The 17388-nt window shown below is 56.7% G+C and overlaps 1 protein-coding gene across 3 annotated transcripts in view; it reads right to left on the reverse strand.

Moving 5' to 3' along the window:
* Nucleotides 1-17182, reverse strand: part of Adgrb1 (adhesion G protein-coupled receptor B1) — a 72374-nt gene extending 55192 nt beyond the window's left edge. For all 3 annotated transcript variants that reach the window (XM_085832029.1, XM_029470030.2, XM_085832031.1), the window contains exons 1-2: nucleotides 16836-17182; nucleotides 3836-4846 (exon numbers count right to left, since the gene is read on the reverse strand). In XM_085832029.1, the coding sequence (XP_085688155.1) occupies nucleotides 3836-4619 (784 nt within the window). In that variant the 5' untranslated portion in view covers nucleotides 4620-4846; nucleotides 16836-17182. The remainder of the gene's footprint in view (nucleotides 1-3835; nucleotides 4847-16835) is intronic.
* Nucleotides 17183-17388: the final 206 nt, after the last annotated feature.

Below are 17388 nucleotides of genomic sequence, written 5' to 3' on the forward strand. Positions count from 1 at the left end.
AGTGGGATTCCTGCTGACTCCATCTCAGCTGGACATTGCCTGACTTAGGAGGGAATGGGTGCCCAAGTTTGCATGCTCCCAGAAGACAGTGAGGGCAAAGGCCCTGGGCACAGAGCTCAGCAGGCAAGAGCGGAGAGTCAGCTGCACAACCTGACTCAGCATGAAGAGTTGCCTAACTTGCGTCCTTAGCCACTGCCACCACCGAGGCAGAGCTCAATGCATAGAATGTCACCGGGTAGTCTGCAGTTAGTCTATCTCTTACAAGCTATGTGACCTACTACCTCTGGCCCGATTTCACAAGCATGTGCTGAGTGCCTTCTTTAAGCCCAGTCCGCCACACTTGGGAAGCATCAGTGAATGGGGTGTGCCTAGTGTCTGTGTTGCTCACATATTAACATAGGCGGTGAGTAAGAGGCCCACTGGAGGAGTTGTACGGCATGTTTGAAAGTGATACTTGTCAGGGAAGGCAGAAAGGGAAAAGGTGTTTTACTGGGCAGGACACACAATGCTACAGAGGAGAGCCTAGGGAGGGGTTAAGGAGGGATCTTCAGGAGGCAGAGCAACTGTGAAAAGATGACCAGGGCAGGAACAGCGTCTGCTGGGGCCTGACTCATGGCCATAGGAAGCAGGAACTCACCTCTAGGTGACACTTCTAGAACAAAGCCTGCACTCAGTGACAGCCATTGCTGTCACTGTTGGGCTCCTTCCCCTCCCACGGCCAGGAAGTGAGAGTCTGCATGCAGGATGCAGGCACCTGATGTGAGCTGAGTGGTCAGTCTACCCTACATATAAGAACGCATCCTCTGCCTCATATGCTGGGGCCTAGTCCTTGTGTTCTCCAAACTATCTTCCAATAGACCAGCAGCCAAGCAAGTCAAACAGACGGAGCCCACCCTCGTTACACATACACATACTCACCATGCACACACAAGCCTACATGCTCAGTGCCGGGTACATACATACCTGGCATATATACATACACCCACAGACACATATACAGTCACAATGTGCTGCATGAACACCCACGTGTTCACACATGTACACATATAAATTTTTTTGGCGTATTACTAGGAGTCTGCCTAGCAATAAACAAAGACATATGTGGGCTCACACAATGCTGGCATACATACATGAGAGTATACACATATAACTGCAAGACACTGCAAACACAATAATCAAATCAGTATACCCACTGGGTTTTCATGTGTTATACATGTGAACATGTGATTACATGAACACATGTGCAAAATACACTTTATATATGTATTCATATATGGGTGTAGCCACCATACACATATGTATACATGCACATACGTGTGCACAAAGTGCACCCTACCATACACACATGTACAATTCATACATGTACATTCATGCACACACACCTCCTCCCACCTGCCTCTGAGTACTACCTGCCAACACTGTCAGAATCCATATACTGACCTGATGCTCAAACTGCCCAAGCTCAACCTGTACACACCCCAGCCTCTGTCTGCCTCTGCTCCTAGGTCCCCAGAGTGGGCCTAGCAATAAACAAGAACACCAACCCTTCGCCATTGGCTGCTTCACCCCACTCTTACTCTCACAGAGACAGAAGAAGGCATTCTCAGGCCCCCAGAGAGGAGAACTGAGGGGCTGGGCTGGCCTAGAAACACAGGTGAGCCAGGGTCAGACCCAAGACTCCGAAGTGGGGTTCCAAGGCCGATGTTCTAGCCTGGGCCTGTACGCATTCACCAGGGGCCAGGGTTATGCTCACATACCCTACGACCTGGGTCACACACGTCTCAGCCTCTAGTTCTACTCTGCCCTTAGAATCGTCCTTAAGAAGCTGCATCTGCAGTCCTGCTTCCTCTGTCCCACATGGATGTCCTCATTCCTGATGGGGCCAGGCTTGCTCTTCCTGCCTCCACACCCACACCCTTTCATCCACAGTCCATCAGTTGCACCAAAACCTCTCCTCCTCCTCCTCCTCCCTCCTCCCTCCTCCCTCCTCCTTCCCACTACAAATGACCAGGCCAATAACAGCCTCCTCCCCATCCAGGTTCCCGTGAGGAGCCCCAGTATATTACTCCTTTGCACCAAGCCCTCCCAAAGTCCTTCTGTTCTCAAGGTCATGTAAACACTCCACAGAGAAACCTGGTCACTTCATGGCTCCCGCAGCAAAGGCGCTCACATACTCATTCCTCGGGAAATAAATGCAGCTACACACTGCCCCCGGCCCCATAGCACACAAGCACCTCCATTTGGTGCCTCCAGCATCTATCATGCCAGCCCTGAAGGCCTTGGCTGCTGGCAGCTGGGCCAAGGGGTTTGGAGCAACATCCAGCAGCTCCCTGGCACAGTAGCTGCCCCAATATTCCACTGAGGTCAAGCTGCTGCCCAGGGGGTGTGACTGTGGCCCCAGTCAGAAACAAATAAAATCAAGGTGGCTGTGCAACCCCAAGAATCATTTTGCAGATGTAGGAACCACGGCTCAAGGCAGTTAGATGATGGGGAGTGGCAGAGTATGGTACGGTACATGGCCAGGTCTGCTTGTGACAGCTGGCCCCATCCTCCTGCATCTTCCCACCCCATCTCTCTATTCTTCCAGGGTTCCCTTTGGGCTCACTCCCATTCCTGTCACACAATGAAACCTGCCTTTGTCAAGGTCACAATGACCTCCAGCCTAAATGCCAGGAAGGCTGGTCCTCCACCCTTTCTTCCCATCACAATGACAGAATGTTCAGAATTTCGTCTGAGGACCCTGAAGAGGTCGGCTCAGCTTCGGTCTCACAGAGATCCAGACCTGGGACCTGTCATAGGGCCTTGACCAGAAATGTGCCTGGGGTTGGAAAATTCCTTTGCAGCCTGAATGGCCTCGTGGCCTCTGACACGCTTAAGGCTGAGGGATGCCCTATGGGCATCAGCATCCCACTCTAGATCTCCTGGCATCAGGTCCTCAGTCAGGCCTTGCCTTGGCCCTACACACCATCAATGAATAGACTTGTCTTCTTATTCCCCAACGTCCCCTTGATGTTGACTCAACTCGTTTCTCCAGCTCAAATCTTGGAGGGCCCTACCTCTGCTCTCCTCCAGGTCACGCAGCAGGCAGGGCCTACCTCTTGTTACAGATACGACACTCATAAAGACACACTGATAGCACCATGACCAGTCATCAACCCCTTGCATCCCCATCAGGCCTGGACCCTGCCATCCTGAGGCCATTGTCCTCAGGTCTCCAGCCCATGAGTAAAGGCAATGGTTTTCTCATCACAGGGCTTCTGGGTGTCCTTGATACCCTGGCTCTGCCTGGGAGGGCTACATACTGTTGGGTAGCGTGTCTTCTTCCTGTGGTCACTGGCCAAGGATGGCATTGTGTCCCTGCTCTCACTATCACACCTCAGTGGCAGCTGCTGTAGACATGCTACACTGAGCTCCAAAACCTTACCTCCTGGCAACAGCCCTGTGAGTACTCTGTCTATGCGTGCTCCCATGGGGAGGTGCTGACCTCCACTTTAGTCCCCAGATACCAGGTACTGTACCCTAGGGATGCTGGAAAATGTCGTTGTTGAAGATTAGTGTCCTCCCATGTGGAAGATTTAAACCGAGGAAGTGGCTTGGGGAAACTGGCTACTGATCCTTTCTTCCCTCCCTCCCTCACATGCCACACCCTATGTGGGCTGGGCTTTCTATCCTGGGAACGAAGAGCCATTGGCAATTTGAATTCTACACATGGTCTCTCAACCCGGATGACAAAAAGAGATGCCCCAACAGACCCCAGCCTCGGGGACTGCACTCTCCCTCACGCTCTCATTTCATCTGCTGCAGAACTGTACAAGGTTCTCTGGATTCCACTCACCTGCTGAGCCGTGCCCACCCCGGTCCTGGGTCAGGCTGGTGAGGCAGTTCTCAGGGCCACCAGCTACGCCGTCCCTCAAGCAGACGTCCCCACGGGGGACCAAGGGGCTGGAAGCAGGGTCTCCAACATCTCCACCCAGGCAGGCGCAGGGAGTCTGCATGATGCCACAGGGGTGTGAGCTGCGGCTGCCGGCTAGACAGGCATCCAGCCAGCGACACAGCATCTGACAGGCAGCATGGCTGGGGTTGCGATTGCCCACCACCAGGTACTCCACGGAGAAGTCGTCACTAGAGCTGGGGAACTCGCCCTGGGGTCCGAGGTCACCGTCTTGGGGTGGCTGTTGGCGTTGCATCTGTAGAAACTGTTTGCTGGCCTGTAGAAAGGCGAGGGGTGCAGAGGGATCGCAGAGCCGCAGAACTTCGTCAAAGCTCTCCACACCCAGGTAGGTGCGTGTGGATTCCAAGAAAGAGTCGAACTGGTAGGTACGAACTCGGCCGGGGCCGCGGCAGGGTGCAGGTGCCTTGGCCACCTTCATGTAGAGCGTGTAACGACGAGGGTCCGGGTTGCGAAGGGTCCAAGAGCAGCGTGAAGCGTTGGCCGGAAATACAGCAGCCGCCGAGAAGTAGCCGAAGAACTTTCCCTGCACCAACGTGGTGCACTGCTCTGTCCCAGGCCCTATGTCTGCCCCAGAGGCAGCGCGCGCCCAGCGCCCCAGTAGCAATAGTAACAGTAGGAGTGGAGCAAGGATCCAGATGGGGCCCGGGGCAGCAGCCTGGCCCCTCATCCTAGCTCGCGGGGCCGCTGGGGTTCCGCGGGCTGGGCAGGCAAGTGCAGGCCAGGCCTTGACATGCCAGGGTCCGGCAGCAGGCAGGGCCGTCCAGGGCAGTGAGCCAGAGGCAGGGGCTGGGTGAAGGCAAGGTGGGGGCAGGGCAGGGTTTCAGGAGACAGTGGGAGCAGCGATAACTCCTAAAGTCCAGGCTCCTGGTGTTTGCCTGTGGTTTCCAATGGTAACTGAAAGAAAAAAAAATGGTCTCAGTGGCTTAAAGAGGCAGTCACTTAGTAGGTCTAGTGAGGCATGAGGCTTTGCACAGTACAGCACTGTCTCTGTCCACCCGCTTCTCTGTCTCTGCCAGTGGTCCAACCCAAGGGACCTCCTCCTCTCCCTTCCTGAGTAAAGACCTTTATGCCTGCCATGTCTGGTTAATTATGGGCCCTGAATTTGCTCACTCTCTCTGGGCCTTTAGGAGTAGGAGCCTGGCTCCCTCAGACCCTCTCTTGACCTTCCCTTCCAGCTCAGTGGCCTTTTTCCTTCTTGAAAATCTGTCAATCATACAGGCATGGAAGCAGGCAGGAGGGAAGAGAGAGGTCACCATGGTATTTCCCAGGGCTCCCAAGAGACCTCATACCTTTCCATAAACCTGGACCCGGTACTGACTGTCATCAAAGGAGGCAGGATGCAGCCCTGGAGGTGAAGGGCGTGCGTGGTGTTGCTATGACAGCACCCACTACCTGTTTCTCATGCATGGCCGTCCCTGCTCCATGCACTACAGCTGGGACTTCCCTTCCTCACTCTCCTATCTGCCTCGTGTGCTCTCACCTTACTTCTAGCTCTGTGTGGCTACATGGTTACCCCACATCTCATAATGAGGAAGCTGCCACACAGAGAACACATGGCTTCCTCAAGGTCATAAAGGTGGGTAAGAAAACATAACCTAAATCCTGGACTGGCCATGACCTAGTGTCTCTGGGGAAAACCTTCCATCCACAACACTGGCACCACGAGGTGATTCCTCGTGCACCCCTGAAGGAAAAAAAAACTTGAGAGCTAGTCTGGACTCAGAATGAGGCATGCCACCCAGCCCAGGACTCACTCTGTAGACCAGACTGGCCTCAAACTCAGAAATCTGCCTGCCTCTGCCTCCCAAGTGCTGGGATTAAAGGCGTGCACTACCACCGCCCAGCCCTGCCTTGTTAGAGACATCAGTTTCCCCACTGCCCCTCCACAGCTGAACCAGTAGGGGAGGAAGGGAGGTCCTTGCCAGGCTCCTTCCTTGCCCTCTCAGCCTCTGGGTGCAGATTCTTGTTGCCCCTGCTGACTCTGTGTATGTAACAGCTTGCCCCACCCAGGGACTCTCCGTGTCCTGCAGCCTGGGCCCAACTGACTAGCAGTTCAAAGATCAGTCACTGCTCTGTTCCATGCTGGTGTCTTTCCTGGACTGCCCCCTGAGCAGGCAGCAGCCTCCAGGCTCAGCCCCAACCAGAGTGGAGGTTTCTCAGGTGATGGAAGCCAGGATGCTTGAAGCTGGACAATCCTCACAGAGCCTCTGTTTGTGCCTCATAACCATGGTAACCCCACGCACCCTGGGAAGCCCTCTCTGTGTCTCCTCTCTCTACTTCTGCCACTGTAAACACCGTTAGGGGTGACCTCTGATGTGACCTCACAGAGCCACCCTGACCACCCTCCCTATTACAGAACCAGAGAAGCCATGGCTTGAGTCCTGCAGTCTGCTGAGTCCTTTACTCAGTTGTTCCTGATACCAGTCCCTCAGCAGAGCCCCAGCCAGGGGTGTGCATCCCCACTATGAAAAGCAGGGGTCAGCCCCAGGCCCAGGGCAATGCTGGTAAGGTCTACAGGAAACATTTAGCCAAGCCTGGTACAACTGCCCATGCCATCACGATTCCACCCCCAGGGCCAGCCAACCTCACTCTGTCTCATTCATGGTACCTAGAAAGCCCAGGGCATCTTGGGATGGCTGTGATCTCCAAATCTTTTTTTATGCCTTTTACCAAAGGGTATACATAGCTTGAAAGGAACACTGGTTCCTGGGCTCTCTCCTCACAGGAGGGCATTGACTTTGGAACCCCCATCTCCAGAGCTGAGGTCAGATACAATCACTGGCCCCTGGGCCTCTAGTATCCCATTTGGAAAGTGGGCATGGCCTGGGATATATTCTGAGATCCCAACCTAGCCAGGCAGTGTGGGGTATCAGTGGTGTCCATAGAGCCCAGTGACGCTGGGCTCTAAGGGTCAGCATGGTGAGAAACATAGGTAAACTCAGCTTGAGTTTTTGGAAGGACAGTACATGGTACATGTTGCTCTATGCCGACATTCTGTCATTGCTACAGAGAGCCTAAGGGATCCACTTCACAGACAGCCAATAAGGTCCCAAGAAGATCCTACCCTTGTCCTTACTTTGCCACCATCCCAGGACCCCAGGGCACTAGCTGAGCACGGGCCCTCCCAGTGTCCCTGCCGGCCAGATTCTTGTCATCGGTCAACTCCTGTAAGATGGCCAACTACTCCTTGAGTACTGGCCAAGGACAAAGGTTCCCAGTGTCTGTTCCAGGGACAGGAGGTGGCCATGGAGGCCAGAGGCAGTACAGCCACAGAGCTGTCCCTTAAATGAGCCACCAGACATCCAAGGACTCATTTACAGGCTAGGGACCAAAAGAGGATACATAGGAGGCAGGAAGCAAAGGACGGTTAAGATAGGGGAAACATCCTGGTTATTAAGGATGTAGGAGGTCACAGCGAGAGAGATGGAAAAAGAGGCAGGTGGGAGCAATGTCCCATGTCCTCTCAGGAGCCCTTACCCTCGGAAAACTCCAAAGCCTTCAACAAACACCACCTATGGAGTCCTCAAACAGGGTCCCTAAAACTCCCATGGGGGACATAGGGCCACCAAGGGAGGGAGGTTCCTGCCTCTTCCCTCTAAAGCAGTGGTTCTCAGCCTTCCTAATGCTACAATCCCTTTAGTATGGATCCTCATATTGTGGTGACCCCCAGTCATAAAATCATTTCATTTTGACTTCATAGTGACTGTAATGTAAATATCGGACATGCAGGAAATCTATATGCAAGCCCCTCCCGAGGGGCCGTGACCCACAGGTTGAGAACCATGACTCTAAAGCCTCTCAGACTTGAGCTTGCCTCATTCTCAGCCTTGGAAAAGTCACTGCCGGCCCAAGGGCATCACAGCCAACACAAGAGAGAGCCATAGCAGGGCCTGGCTGTACTCTGTTGCTAGGTAGGACTAGGAAAAAGTCTGGATGTCAGCACGCTGGGCCTCTGCCTACACTCCAGTCTGTCCCCAGGGGCCTCTGCACCCACTTGCCTGGCTCCTCCCACAAGTCCTTTCTTATCTTTCTCAGCCCAAGCAAGTCCTCTGCATGGGACTCAACAGAGATGGGCTCCCTGCTGGCAGGGGCGAGGTCAAGCTCACCCTAAGGCTGGCATCTTGGAAGGCAGAGCCCAAGTGGGGCTCTGAGACTATGCTGTAGCTCAGGCCTCATCTGATCTTTCTGTGGCTTTAGAGGACACAGTGGCAGAGAGAGAGAGAGAGAGAGAGGTAGGATTGGGGTGAGGGAGACCTTTCTCAGCAGGGACAGAGGGTCACAGGCAGTGGATGCTGGCTGGGGAAGTGAAGGCAGCTGGTGTCCCTCACTGAGACGGGGAGGTGGAGCAGTCATGTGTCCTTTGTGTGACTGTATTTACATGTGTCTGTGCAAGCCCTGTCTACACACATGACTATGTTTATGTAAACATGGGCAAGGTGTGTTTATGCAATGTGCTAAGGAACCCAGCCTCAGAGGCATGCACACTGGGCGGTCCAGAGGGGGCTGAGCCAGTCAAGCTGGGAACATTGGAATCACCTGGGCAGCAAGTTTCAGAACACCTTGGTGGCCAGGAGTTGGGCTACAAGGGCAGCTGAATCCTATGCTCACCCACAGGAAGTGGCCCTGCAGCCCCTCTAGCATGCACACAGATCCTCTGCCCTGTGTAGCCTGTGTCCCTTCCCTCTGCCACAGCTAGTACACAGGCTGTTCCTTGAGAGGGTACCTGGGGTCCCCAGGGCTGCACCAGGCTCACTATGTTCCACACCTCCCAAGGCCGTGCTTTATACTTCCCAGGTGAATGCCTGGTGGCCTTTGCAGGAGCGCAACAGCCTCATTTTCCCAGAGATGTTCCAAGCATCTGTCAGGAACCCTGAAAGGAACTGCAGCCTGGCCTGTCGTGGGCTTCCCACATAGTTTTAGAGCCTATAAGCTTCAAGACAGGCTAGAGATGGTTCGTGTCTCCTACTCCCAAGTGTTGAGGGACTCTCAGGTTAAATGTTCCAAACCCAATATGAGGCTGTCACCGGCTCTCTCTCTCTGAGAAAAGTGGAGACTACCTTGACCTCCCAAACCAAAGGCCACTTCTCCAGGTCTGAGTAACACTGGGCAGTATATATGCCTGCTACCCACTCTGGTTCCCAGAAGAAGGGTCCAATTTGTACCAGATCTTCCACTGGCCCCCCCTTTCCTCCCAATCTTTCCCAAGGCCCAATTGTTCTACTTCCAGGAAGCTCTTCCTACTGTCTAGCCGTCACTGTTCTGCAGAGAAGGCTGGCTACAGGACAAGACATCTTCTATGGCCCCCAGAGAAGCCTCAGGGGGTAGGAGAGGTGGCAGGGTGTCAATGGGGAGGTCCCACTGAAGGAATTCATAGAAGCTTCAGCAAGTGGAGTGAGTAGCAGGAATCAGGAAAGGAGAACTGGGAAGGGGTGACTTGGCTCCCTGAGCGCCACCTGCAGGCAAGAATAAGCATAGCACCTCATGACCCTAGATTCAAGTCTTTGGGGAGTGGGGTGATGGTGGTGGTGGCAGCTAACTGCTCTGGTCCAAAGACCAGAGGTTCCCACCTTGATCCACCCCAGCCTAAGAAGCAACCAGTCCAGTGCAAACAACACACACACACACACACACACACACACACACACACACAGAGCAATCGGGCTCAGTGACAGTAACTTGGCTTCCACATCACGTTCCAGAAGTATGGAGGGGAATGCTATCAGAGATTCCTCTCCAGCCTCAGTGTGTCCATCTCTTCTCAAGACCCTGCGGTAGCCCATATCAACAGATCAAACAGGGGCCTGGGCCTGGTGTTCCCTCCCTGCCCCAGGCTCCCAATGGCATCCTAGACACCAGTCACAAAAGCCACTCTGTAATCCTGCTGCATCCGAACAGTGCCTGCCTGTGTGCTAGATGAGGCTGCAATGGGGGAGGGGCAGGCGCCCTGGGCACCAAGGACTGCCTAGGAGACGGGGAAAGGCCGGGGGTGTCCCTCTTGCTCACAATGCTTTCTCTACCCCTGCTCCAATGGGTCTCCCAAGCCTCAGTCACCAATTGCAGAGGTGACCCTGCAACCTGCCTATGGATCCCTAGTGGGGTCTCTGATATAGGCTCAAGGCAACCTGTGTGAAGCCCTCAGACAAAGGGTCAGAGGCCCATCTGTGAAAGGCCTTCCAGGAGGTACAAAAGCAAAGAAGAGGGAGTAACTGCATGGGTTGCTTCCCAGCCATGGCCTCAGGCCTACCTGCTTGGTGTAGTGTGGGCCAGCAAGGCCCCTTGAGGCTCCACACTTAACAGGGAGGTGAGGTGGTCCATGCCTCAATCCCACAAGAGACATGGGATAGAAGAGCCTGGAATAGAGGTAGGAACCACTAAGGGGATGTTGGTTGGAAAGCATGCTGAACTGCCAGCAGGAAGGGTCAGAGAGAACATGGGACTGCCCTGGCAGTATCCAGAGGCGCTCTGTCTGTGCCCTGCTCCTCTTTAGGCCAGTGCATAATCTGCCTTGGCTTAGACGTCCCAGAGAAGGCAGCACAGCAATTGCCTCCACCACAGGGAAGCCGAGCAGAGCATCGGCTCCAGGTCCCTTGAGAAGAAAAAGGCTGTTGTCCCTTATTATCCCACCCCACTGCCTATTGTACCTTGACCCCTGCATCACTGCCCTCCTTTCTGGGTAATATCCATCACCCCAACCCTCCTGGCACTAAAGGCATGCCATATGCCCCACTCTCTTGGCCTGTGCTCATACCATGCCTTCTTCCTGCTGCTCAGACCCAAGAAATCCAGGGCAGGTCTGAGGCCATGGCAGACAAGCAGGGCTCCTCCTGGCAGAGCTCAGGAGCTAGGTAGAAGAAAAGGGGGAGGGTGTTCCTGAGCCAAGACCTTTGGCAAGTCTCTTAGTGGCCACTCCTTTCCAGCTGCAACAGGACTCACCATAAGCCAGTGCTCAGTTGGGGAAGTAACAGAGGAGAGCAGGCCCCACCCCAGCTGCTACCAAGGGCATCTAGGAGCATCTTGCTTGGGAGGGCGAGGCAGGAGAAGACAGGGCATGTTCTGCAGGTGGGCATGTGTACACCTGTGCTGAGCACTTTTGCAGAGCTGACTGTCGGCTGGGACATTGAAGGGCATGTGGAGTGACAGAAAGGTAGAAGAAGGACTCCAAGGTATGGCCTTGGAATTCCCCAGGTCATGTGAGGGCCTGGACTCTTGTGGCTGACCTTGATAAGCTCAGATGTGGGGATACTGAGGGAAGGGTACAAAGTTCCAGGCCTACCCACTGACATCCATGCCCAGACTTCTCCATGCCCCTGAACACGTAGTAGGCCAGAAGTCACTGCATAGAAACCTGGGCATGCTTGTTGGCACTGTGACTTTAGACAAGCGACTGTTCTGCCATGCCAGGTGGATGGGGGTGGGGGTGGGGAATGGTCAAAGTGAGGTTGCTAGGGAATGGGCATACAGAGTGCCCAAAATAGGAGTGGAAGACCAGGCGAGGTGCACCGACCTCTGGGAACTCATTAGGTGTTTCAAAAATCTGAGTGGAAATGAATATGGTGTCAGTGCTGGGGAGATGGTCCCCTGAGCCTGTGTCCTGCCTATCTCCTATATGTTCCTGCCACCTAGCCTGAGACCCAACCCCCATGCAGTCCAGGTTACCATGCCGGTAGCTCTGGCAGCATTATCCCGTGACCATGGTGCACTGAGCCCCAGAGCACACAACTTTGGCCCAGCACACCACAGACTTTTGTGCACACCTGGGTTCCTTGCACCTGCCCAGGGGTCAGTCTCTCATGGATCGTTTAGTATACTGTGTTTGCACACTTGGACTTACATACAATGCTGCGTGCCTACTGTGTGTGTGTGGTAGCACATGCACAATACTACATGTACACTGCACACACAATACTCTCCCACAAGCAGGCTCACATACTCGTAACTCAGAGAGCAAGCATATACTGTCAGCACAAATATCCATCCATCCATCCATCCATCCATCCATCCATCCTCATATATACTGTAGGAGCACCCTCACACTCAGAACTGTGTGACTCATACCCTACCTGTGGGGTACACACACACACACACATGCACACACACTAATGCATAGGCAGTCACTTTTTGGAAGAACAGCTTTCAACTGCTGATCTTTTGAGGGACAAGTGACATGCTGTTTCAGCCAGGTGGATTCTAGGGAACTGAGAGGCAGGGTTGGGCCATACAAGGAGCCCTGACAGAGGATGGCTTCAAGGAAGAGACAGCAGCTACAAGCCCTATAGCAGCAAGAATCGGGGGAGGGGTGCATACAGCACTCCTGACCTATTGTGGACCCACAGACCTTCTGGGAGTGGTAAAATAGGCGGTAGACAAGTTGGGGGCCTCAAACAGTTCTGAAGGAGGGGATTGAGTGGTGATGGTATGGGACAATGAGGGGCACTTGTGTATGGGCATGAGATGGTAGGGCTGATGGGTGGGGTGAGAAGAACCTCAGAGACCAATAAGATGCCAGCTGGTGATGTTGGTAAGGAGGGAGGGAAGGGTACAAGGGGGTGAGTATGTATATGGACTGTAGAGTGGAAATCGCCATCGCCTGACTGTCCGAGGGTGCAGGAGGCCAGAGGCATGACCTTCCCCAGACTGGATAATCTTGGAGCAAGTGACATGGGTCTTCCCAACGACCAGGACAGCCCCTGAAACCTGGAGCACATCCCCACACCCCACCGTGTACATATGTGGACACACATGGGCACATGTGACCTATGTTCCACTTGCCGTGTGCTTCCACTGACATGAGTCCCAGTGAGCACACAGTAGGTACAGGGTTTGGGCAGTGGTATGTGAGCCCTTTATGTGATATGTCTGTCCGTTGCATGCTGGCACATGGGCTACCTCGGGTCATATGTTTACCTATACCTTCTGTGCCACACAGTATGGCTGGCCCATACAACAGAGCATACATTCTGTCTCCTGATTGGTGTCCCTGAGATATACTACCCAAAGTGACATCCACCACCTCTTTGGTAGGTCTATCGGCCCAAGTGACCAGTCCTGTCTATGGCCCTCAGGTGCTTTCTAGCTTCCAGAGTACAGCCCAAAGCCCTTAGGGTTCTAGGGTTCTGTCTGTGCCTCACCATCCTGTCCAGTTTCTGACTAGTCCTCATACCTGCATTCATTCTCCCAGGGCTTTTGGACTGTTGTTCCTCAACTGCCTTACCTTGTTTCAAGGCCCTTAAGTCTTGGCCCTCCTGGAACTCTCCTAGGAGGATCTACACCTTTGGGCTATCTCAGCCCCTGGGATATGTCAGGCCCCTGTTTTATATTCTCATTAACCCAAGAATTTGGGGGGGTGTGCGTGTGTGGGAGGGACTTTGCCCAACCCTATATATACTTTCAGCATGTTTGTAAGATGGGCACCTCCAGTGTTTGTTGTACAACACTTCCTCTCTGTGTATGTGGGCAGTGCGCAGGGTCCTACAGGCTCCGAGTTTACCCTGAATTCACAGGTCTATGACGTGGTGCAGCTGCACCCCAGGCATCACAAGGGCCATGAACTTTCAGGCACGGGGTGGGTGGGGGAAGGGTTACAGAACCGGTCAGGTTATAGAACCCCTCAGGTTGACAGAGTCTTCCCCTTACTCAGGGAGGAAGGTGCTAGAGTCTTTTCCATGCAGTGGAAGTACAACCCAAACATGTGGAAGGCTGCACACTTGTACACATATGTTTAGGGCCTGCAGATTGTTCCATAAGCACGTGCATTCATTGGCACGTATGTACACGTGCCCACAAACACACAGTCACGCTTGTGCGTTGCACACCTAGGCAAGGCGAGTTTGGGAGAGGGTGATGCAGGCTCGGTCTGAGACACCAGATGCGTCACTGGCTCTGGTAGCAGGAGCCAAGGGACAAGAGAGGGCGGCTAGGGGTTGCCCAAGATGGGGCCTGGAGCGCGGGTCTGCAGCGGAGGAGACGGAAGGGGCGGGCAGGGCCGGCGCGGCGCGGCGCGGCGCAGCGCAGCGCAGCTCGGGCGCCCTCTCTTGGTCGTCCGCAGCAGCGCGCCGAGCCCTCCCGCCCTCCACCACCGCAGCCCGGCGCCGGTCGCTTGGGCCTGGAGCCCGCGGCATCCCCTGGGGACCGACTCCGCGTCCCCAGACCCGCTCTGGGAGGCAGAACTGGGCCAGGCGGGCAGCCAGAGACGAGGGCGCCATGGGAAGCTGCCCAGGCCCCTGCCGCTCGCCGGGCCCTGCCTGGGGCCCGCTGCTCCCTGGCCTAACCGCTATGTCCGCAGGCGCAGAGCCGCCTCGGAATCCAGCCGGCCTGGACGCCGCAGACCCAGCACATTGCGGACCCCGAACGTCGGTTCTCCAGATGAGCGCGAGGGGTCGGGGCTGCAAACGTTCCAAGAGCATAAAGCGCGTTCCCATTTCGCGGTCTCAGCTACCGAGGCCCAAGAGCCTATGAGCAAAGGAAGGGGTCTCGGAGGGCTCAGCAAGTTGGCGGCAGCCCCTCCATGGCTCAAGGTCCATAGGAGTGCGGTATGAAGCCGAAGGCGACAAAATCGCCTCCTCTCCGCCCCCGCGCAGGATCGAGGCAGGGACAAGCGTCCTTCTCTCCCGACCCGAGGCAGCAAAGTCCCTGGTCGCTCTCCGGGCGCATCGCGTGTCCGCGGGCCCTGGCACATCCCTTGGCCTTGGGGGCTTTGCTCCGGCCTCAAGGGCTATGGAGCTACCCCGCCGGTTTCCAGTCCCCCGATTGAGGCGCAACAAGTCTGAAGGCAGTGCGGAACAGCTGATATCAAGGGGAGAGGGAGGGCGTAGGGCCCCTGTGCCGGGCGCCAGGCGCTCCGGGATCTCCGAACTCGCGCCATGTCCACCTCTCGGGACCCGGAGCCCGCAGGCAGGCTTGCGGGACTGACTCGGCGGGCAACCCACACCCCCTTCCAAGGCCCCAAGTCTGCGCGCGCGGGGACGCGCCCAGGAGCCCCTGCCCCCTCCTTCGCTTGCTTGACCTTGCTTGGGTACTCAAAGCCAGACCCTACGGCACCCCGGCGGCGTCCGAGAGCAGAGTTTTGAGGCCACCCGCGGTTGAGAAAGGAGCAGCTACCTCCTCGAACCCCTTGCTGCTGCGGCTGCTGCAAGGGTCTCAGAGAAATGGAAGGCTTGAAGGTTCTGGGAGATGTTACATTCGCTTTCTCCGATCCCAAATACGGGATACCGCCTATCAGATAAAGAAAAAGGACCCCAGCCTCTCTCCCCACGCCTCTGCCTGCTGTTTCTGTCCCTGCAGTAGCTCCCACCAGGGGCGTGTGTTTATGGCTCCAGAGCACAGAGGGTCTCCTTGGGCCCCCAGGGTGCAGACGCGCAGACCTCCCAACCCCCTCCTCAACACGTATGCCGAGCGGCTCCTCTGGGGCGGGAGTGCGCGCCCCGTGCCCACCCACGCGTCTTCATGCCTTTCAACTCCCTCCGAGTTGCCGCTAAGGAATCTGCGCCCCAGACCCAGGGGAGAGGAACGTACTGGGGACTTCAGGGAGGGAAGGGGAGCGGAAGGAGTGGACTAGGGCTGGACTAGTCTTAGCCCAGTCCGCGCGCTCCGAGAGAAACTTGGGAGCCCAAAATAAAAGTGGAAAGGGCAAGGGTGCCCAACAGGCCCGAGAGGGTGCCAGGCTGGTGCAGCCCTCTGGTTGTCTGGGAGTGACCAAGCAGGAGCCACCGCGGCCAGGCGGAGGGACTCAAGCACAGAGCCGCAGCCTCCGACCAACCCTCAAGCCACCTAGCTTCGCTGCGATTCTCCATTCAGCTGCCCACCTCCCCGGGGGCAGGGATAATTTCTGTTCTGCTTAGGCTGCACAGAGGACCAGAGCAAAGGGCTCCAGGCCGGATCCCCGAGCCCTCAGAATTTCAGGAGGGGGCGGGGGCCATGCTCATTCCTAGAGGAAACGGCACGCAGCTCCGAAAGAGCTCAGCGGCAGCGGAGGCTGGTGGCCTCTGCCCACTGGAGAAACGCAACCAGGAGTGTTCGGTGCCCAGCCCCGCTGCCTCGGTCGGAGAGGGCAGCGGGCCGACCCAAAGTTCAGGGCAGCCTATCTGCGCCGCCTGTCCAACCGAACAGGAAAGAACACCGGGAAGGAATGAGCTAGGGCGTATGCGCGTGTCAGTTGTGATGGTGGGGGCGCGAGGACAGCCCTTTTTCCGAATTTGGAGATAAGCCTCCGGGGGTCTCCTCTGCCATTGTCGGGTCTGTAGGTGAGAGCTGTGACGGGAAGTCTGGGGGCTTTTCTGCCCGCCTCCAGCTCTGTGTTGGGGGTGGGGGTGAGATGCAGCCGGGCCCTATAATATATGTAACGGGCTCTGGGTAAGATCAGGGAATGGGGGACACACCGGATTGTCTCTCGCGAGCCTCCTTGGGCCGGCATAGGGAGCCAGGTGGGGCTCCCTCAGACCCCTGCTAGCATCTCTGTGTCGGAACACCACGGGAACGCCTTCCCCAGCGCGCCCTGGGTCTGTGGGGGTAATAGAGCAGGGGGTCCTTCTCTGACTGAGCCTGCCAGGTTGGCCCAGCTCTGCCTGGTAAGGATGAGGGGGAGGTGAGGAGCACCAGGAAGCCTCTCCCACGTCCAGGGCGCCCCCTCCTCAGCCCGCCCAATGCGGGATCGCAGGGACCTGCCAGATTCCATTGCCGCCGCTAGAAGAGGAAGGGGGCTGGGGGAATGGGGCTTGGAGGTGGGGGGGGGGCTTTCAAACTCCCGAGCTCCAAGCCTAATCCTGAGAGCTGCGAAGCCCCAAACGGCGAAGTTAGGAAGTCCGGGAGGCCACCCCTCCTCCGACCCCCTCCCAGAGCGAGACGCCCCCTTTCGCCGCGCCCCCACCCCCTTCGGAGCCGTTCTTACCTTCCCCAGCAGCAGAGGCCCCACGGGCGAGCAAGGACTTGATCCAGCGACTCGCAAAGCCCCCGGAGCGCACCGCGTCGCCAGCGGCCGAGCCGCGCGCCCGATCCGAGCTGGGGCTACTGTCGCTGCCGCCCCCGACTCGCTTTGGGCCCCGCCGAGACGTTCCCAAGAGCGCACCCGCGGGCGCTCTCAAGCTCCTCCCCACCCCCTGCCTGGCGGAGCCCCCCGGACGCCAGAAGGGTCCGGATGCCCTGGCTGCGGGCTGTGCTGGGCGCGCGGGCCCGGAGCCTGGCCAGGACGCGGCGCGGACGCCTGTGCCGCCGGCTCGCCCGCTCAGCTCGCTCTGCCGGGGCCGCCGCCAACGCCGCGCCCGCCGCCGCCGCCGCCACCACCGCCTGCGCCCGCCGCTCCCTCTCCGGCCGCGCCGCCGCTCCGGTCCTCTCGCCTGCCCGGCTCTTCTCGCCTTTTTTCCCTTCCTGAGGAGGGGGGGGGGGGGGAGCGGAGCGGAGCCGGGGGCGGGGCGGCGCGGGCAGAAGGAGGAGGAGGCCGAGGA

The sequence above is a fragment of the Mus caroli genome, unplaced genomic scaffold (genome assembly GCF_978045245.1).
Source record: "Mus caroli unplaced genomic scaffold, Mus_caroli_1 scaffold_16, whole genome shotgun sequence".
Classification (NCBI taxonomy): domain Eukaryota; kingdom Metazoa; phylum Chordata; class Mammalia; order Rodentia; family Muridae; genus Mus; species Mus caroli.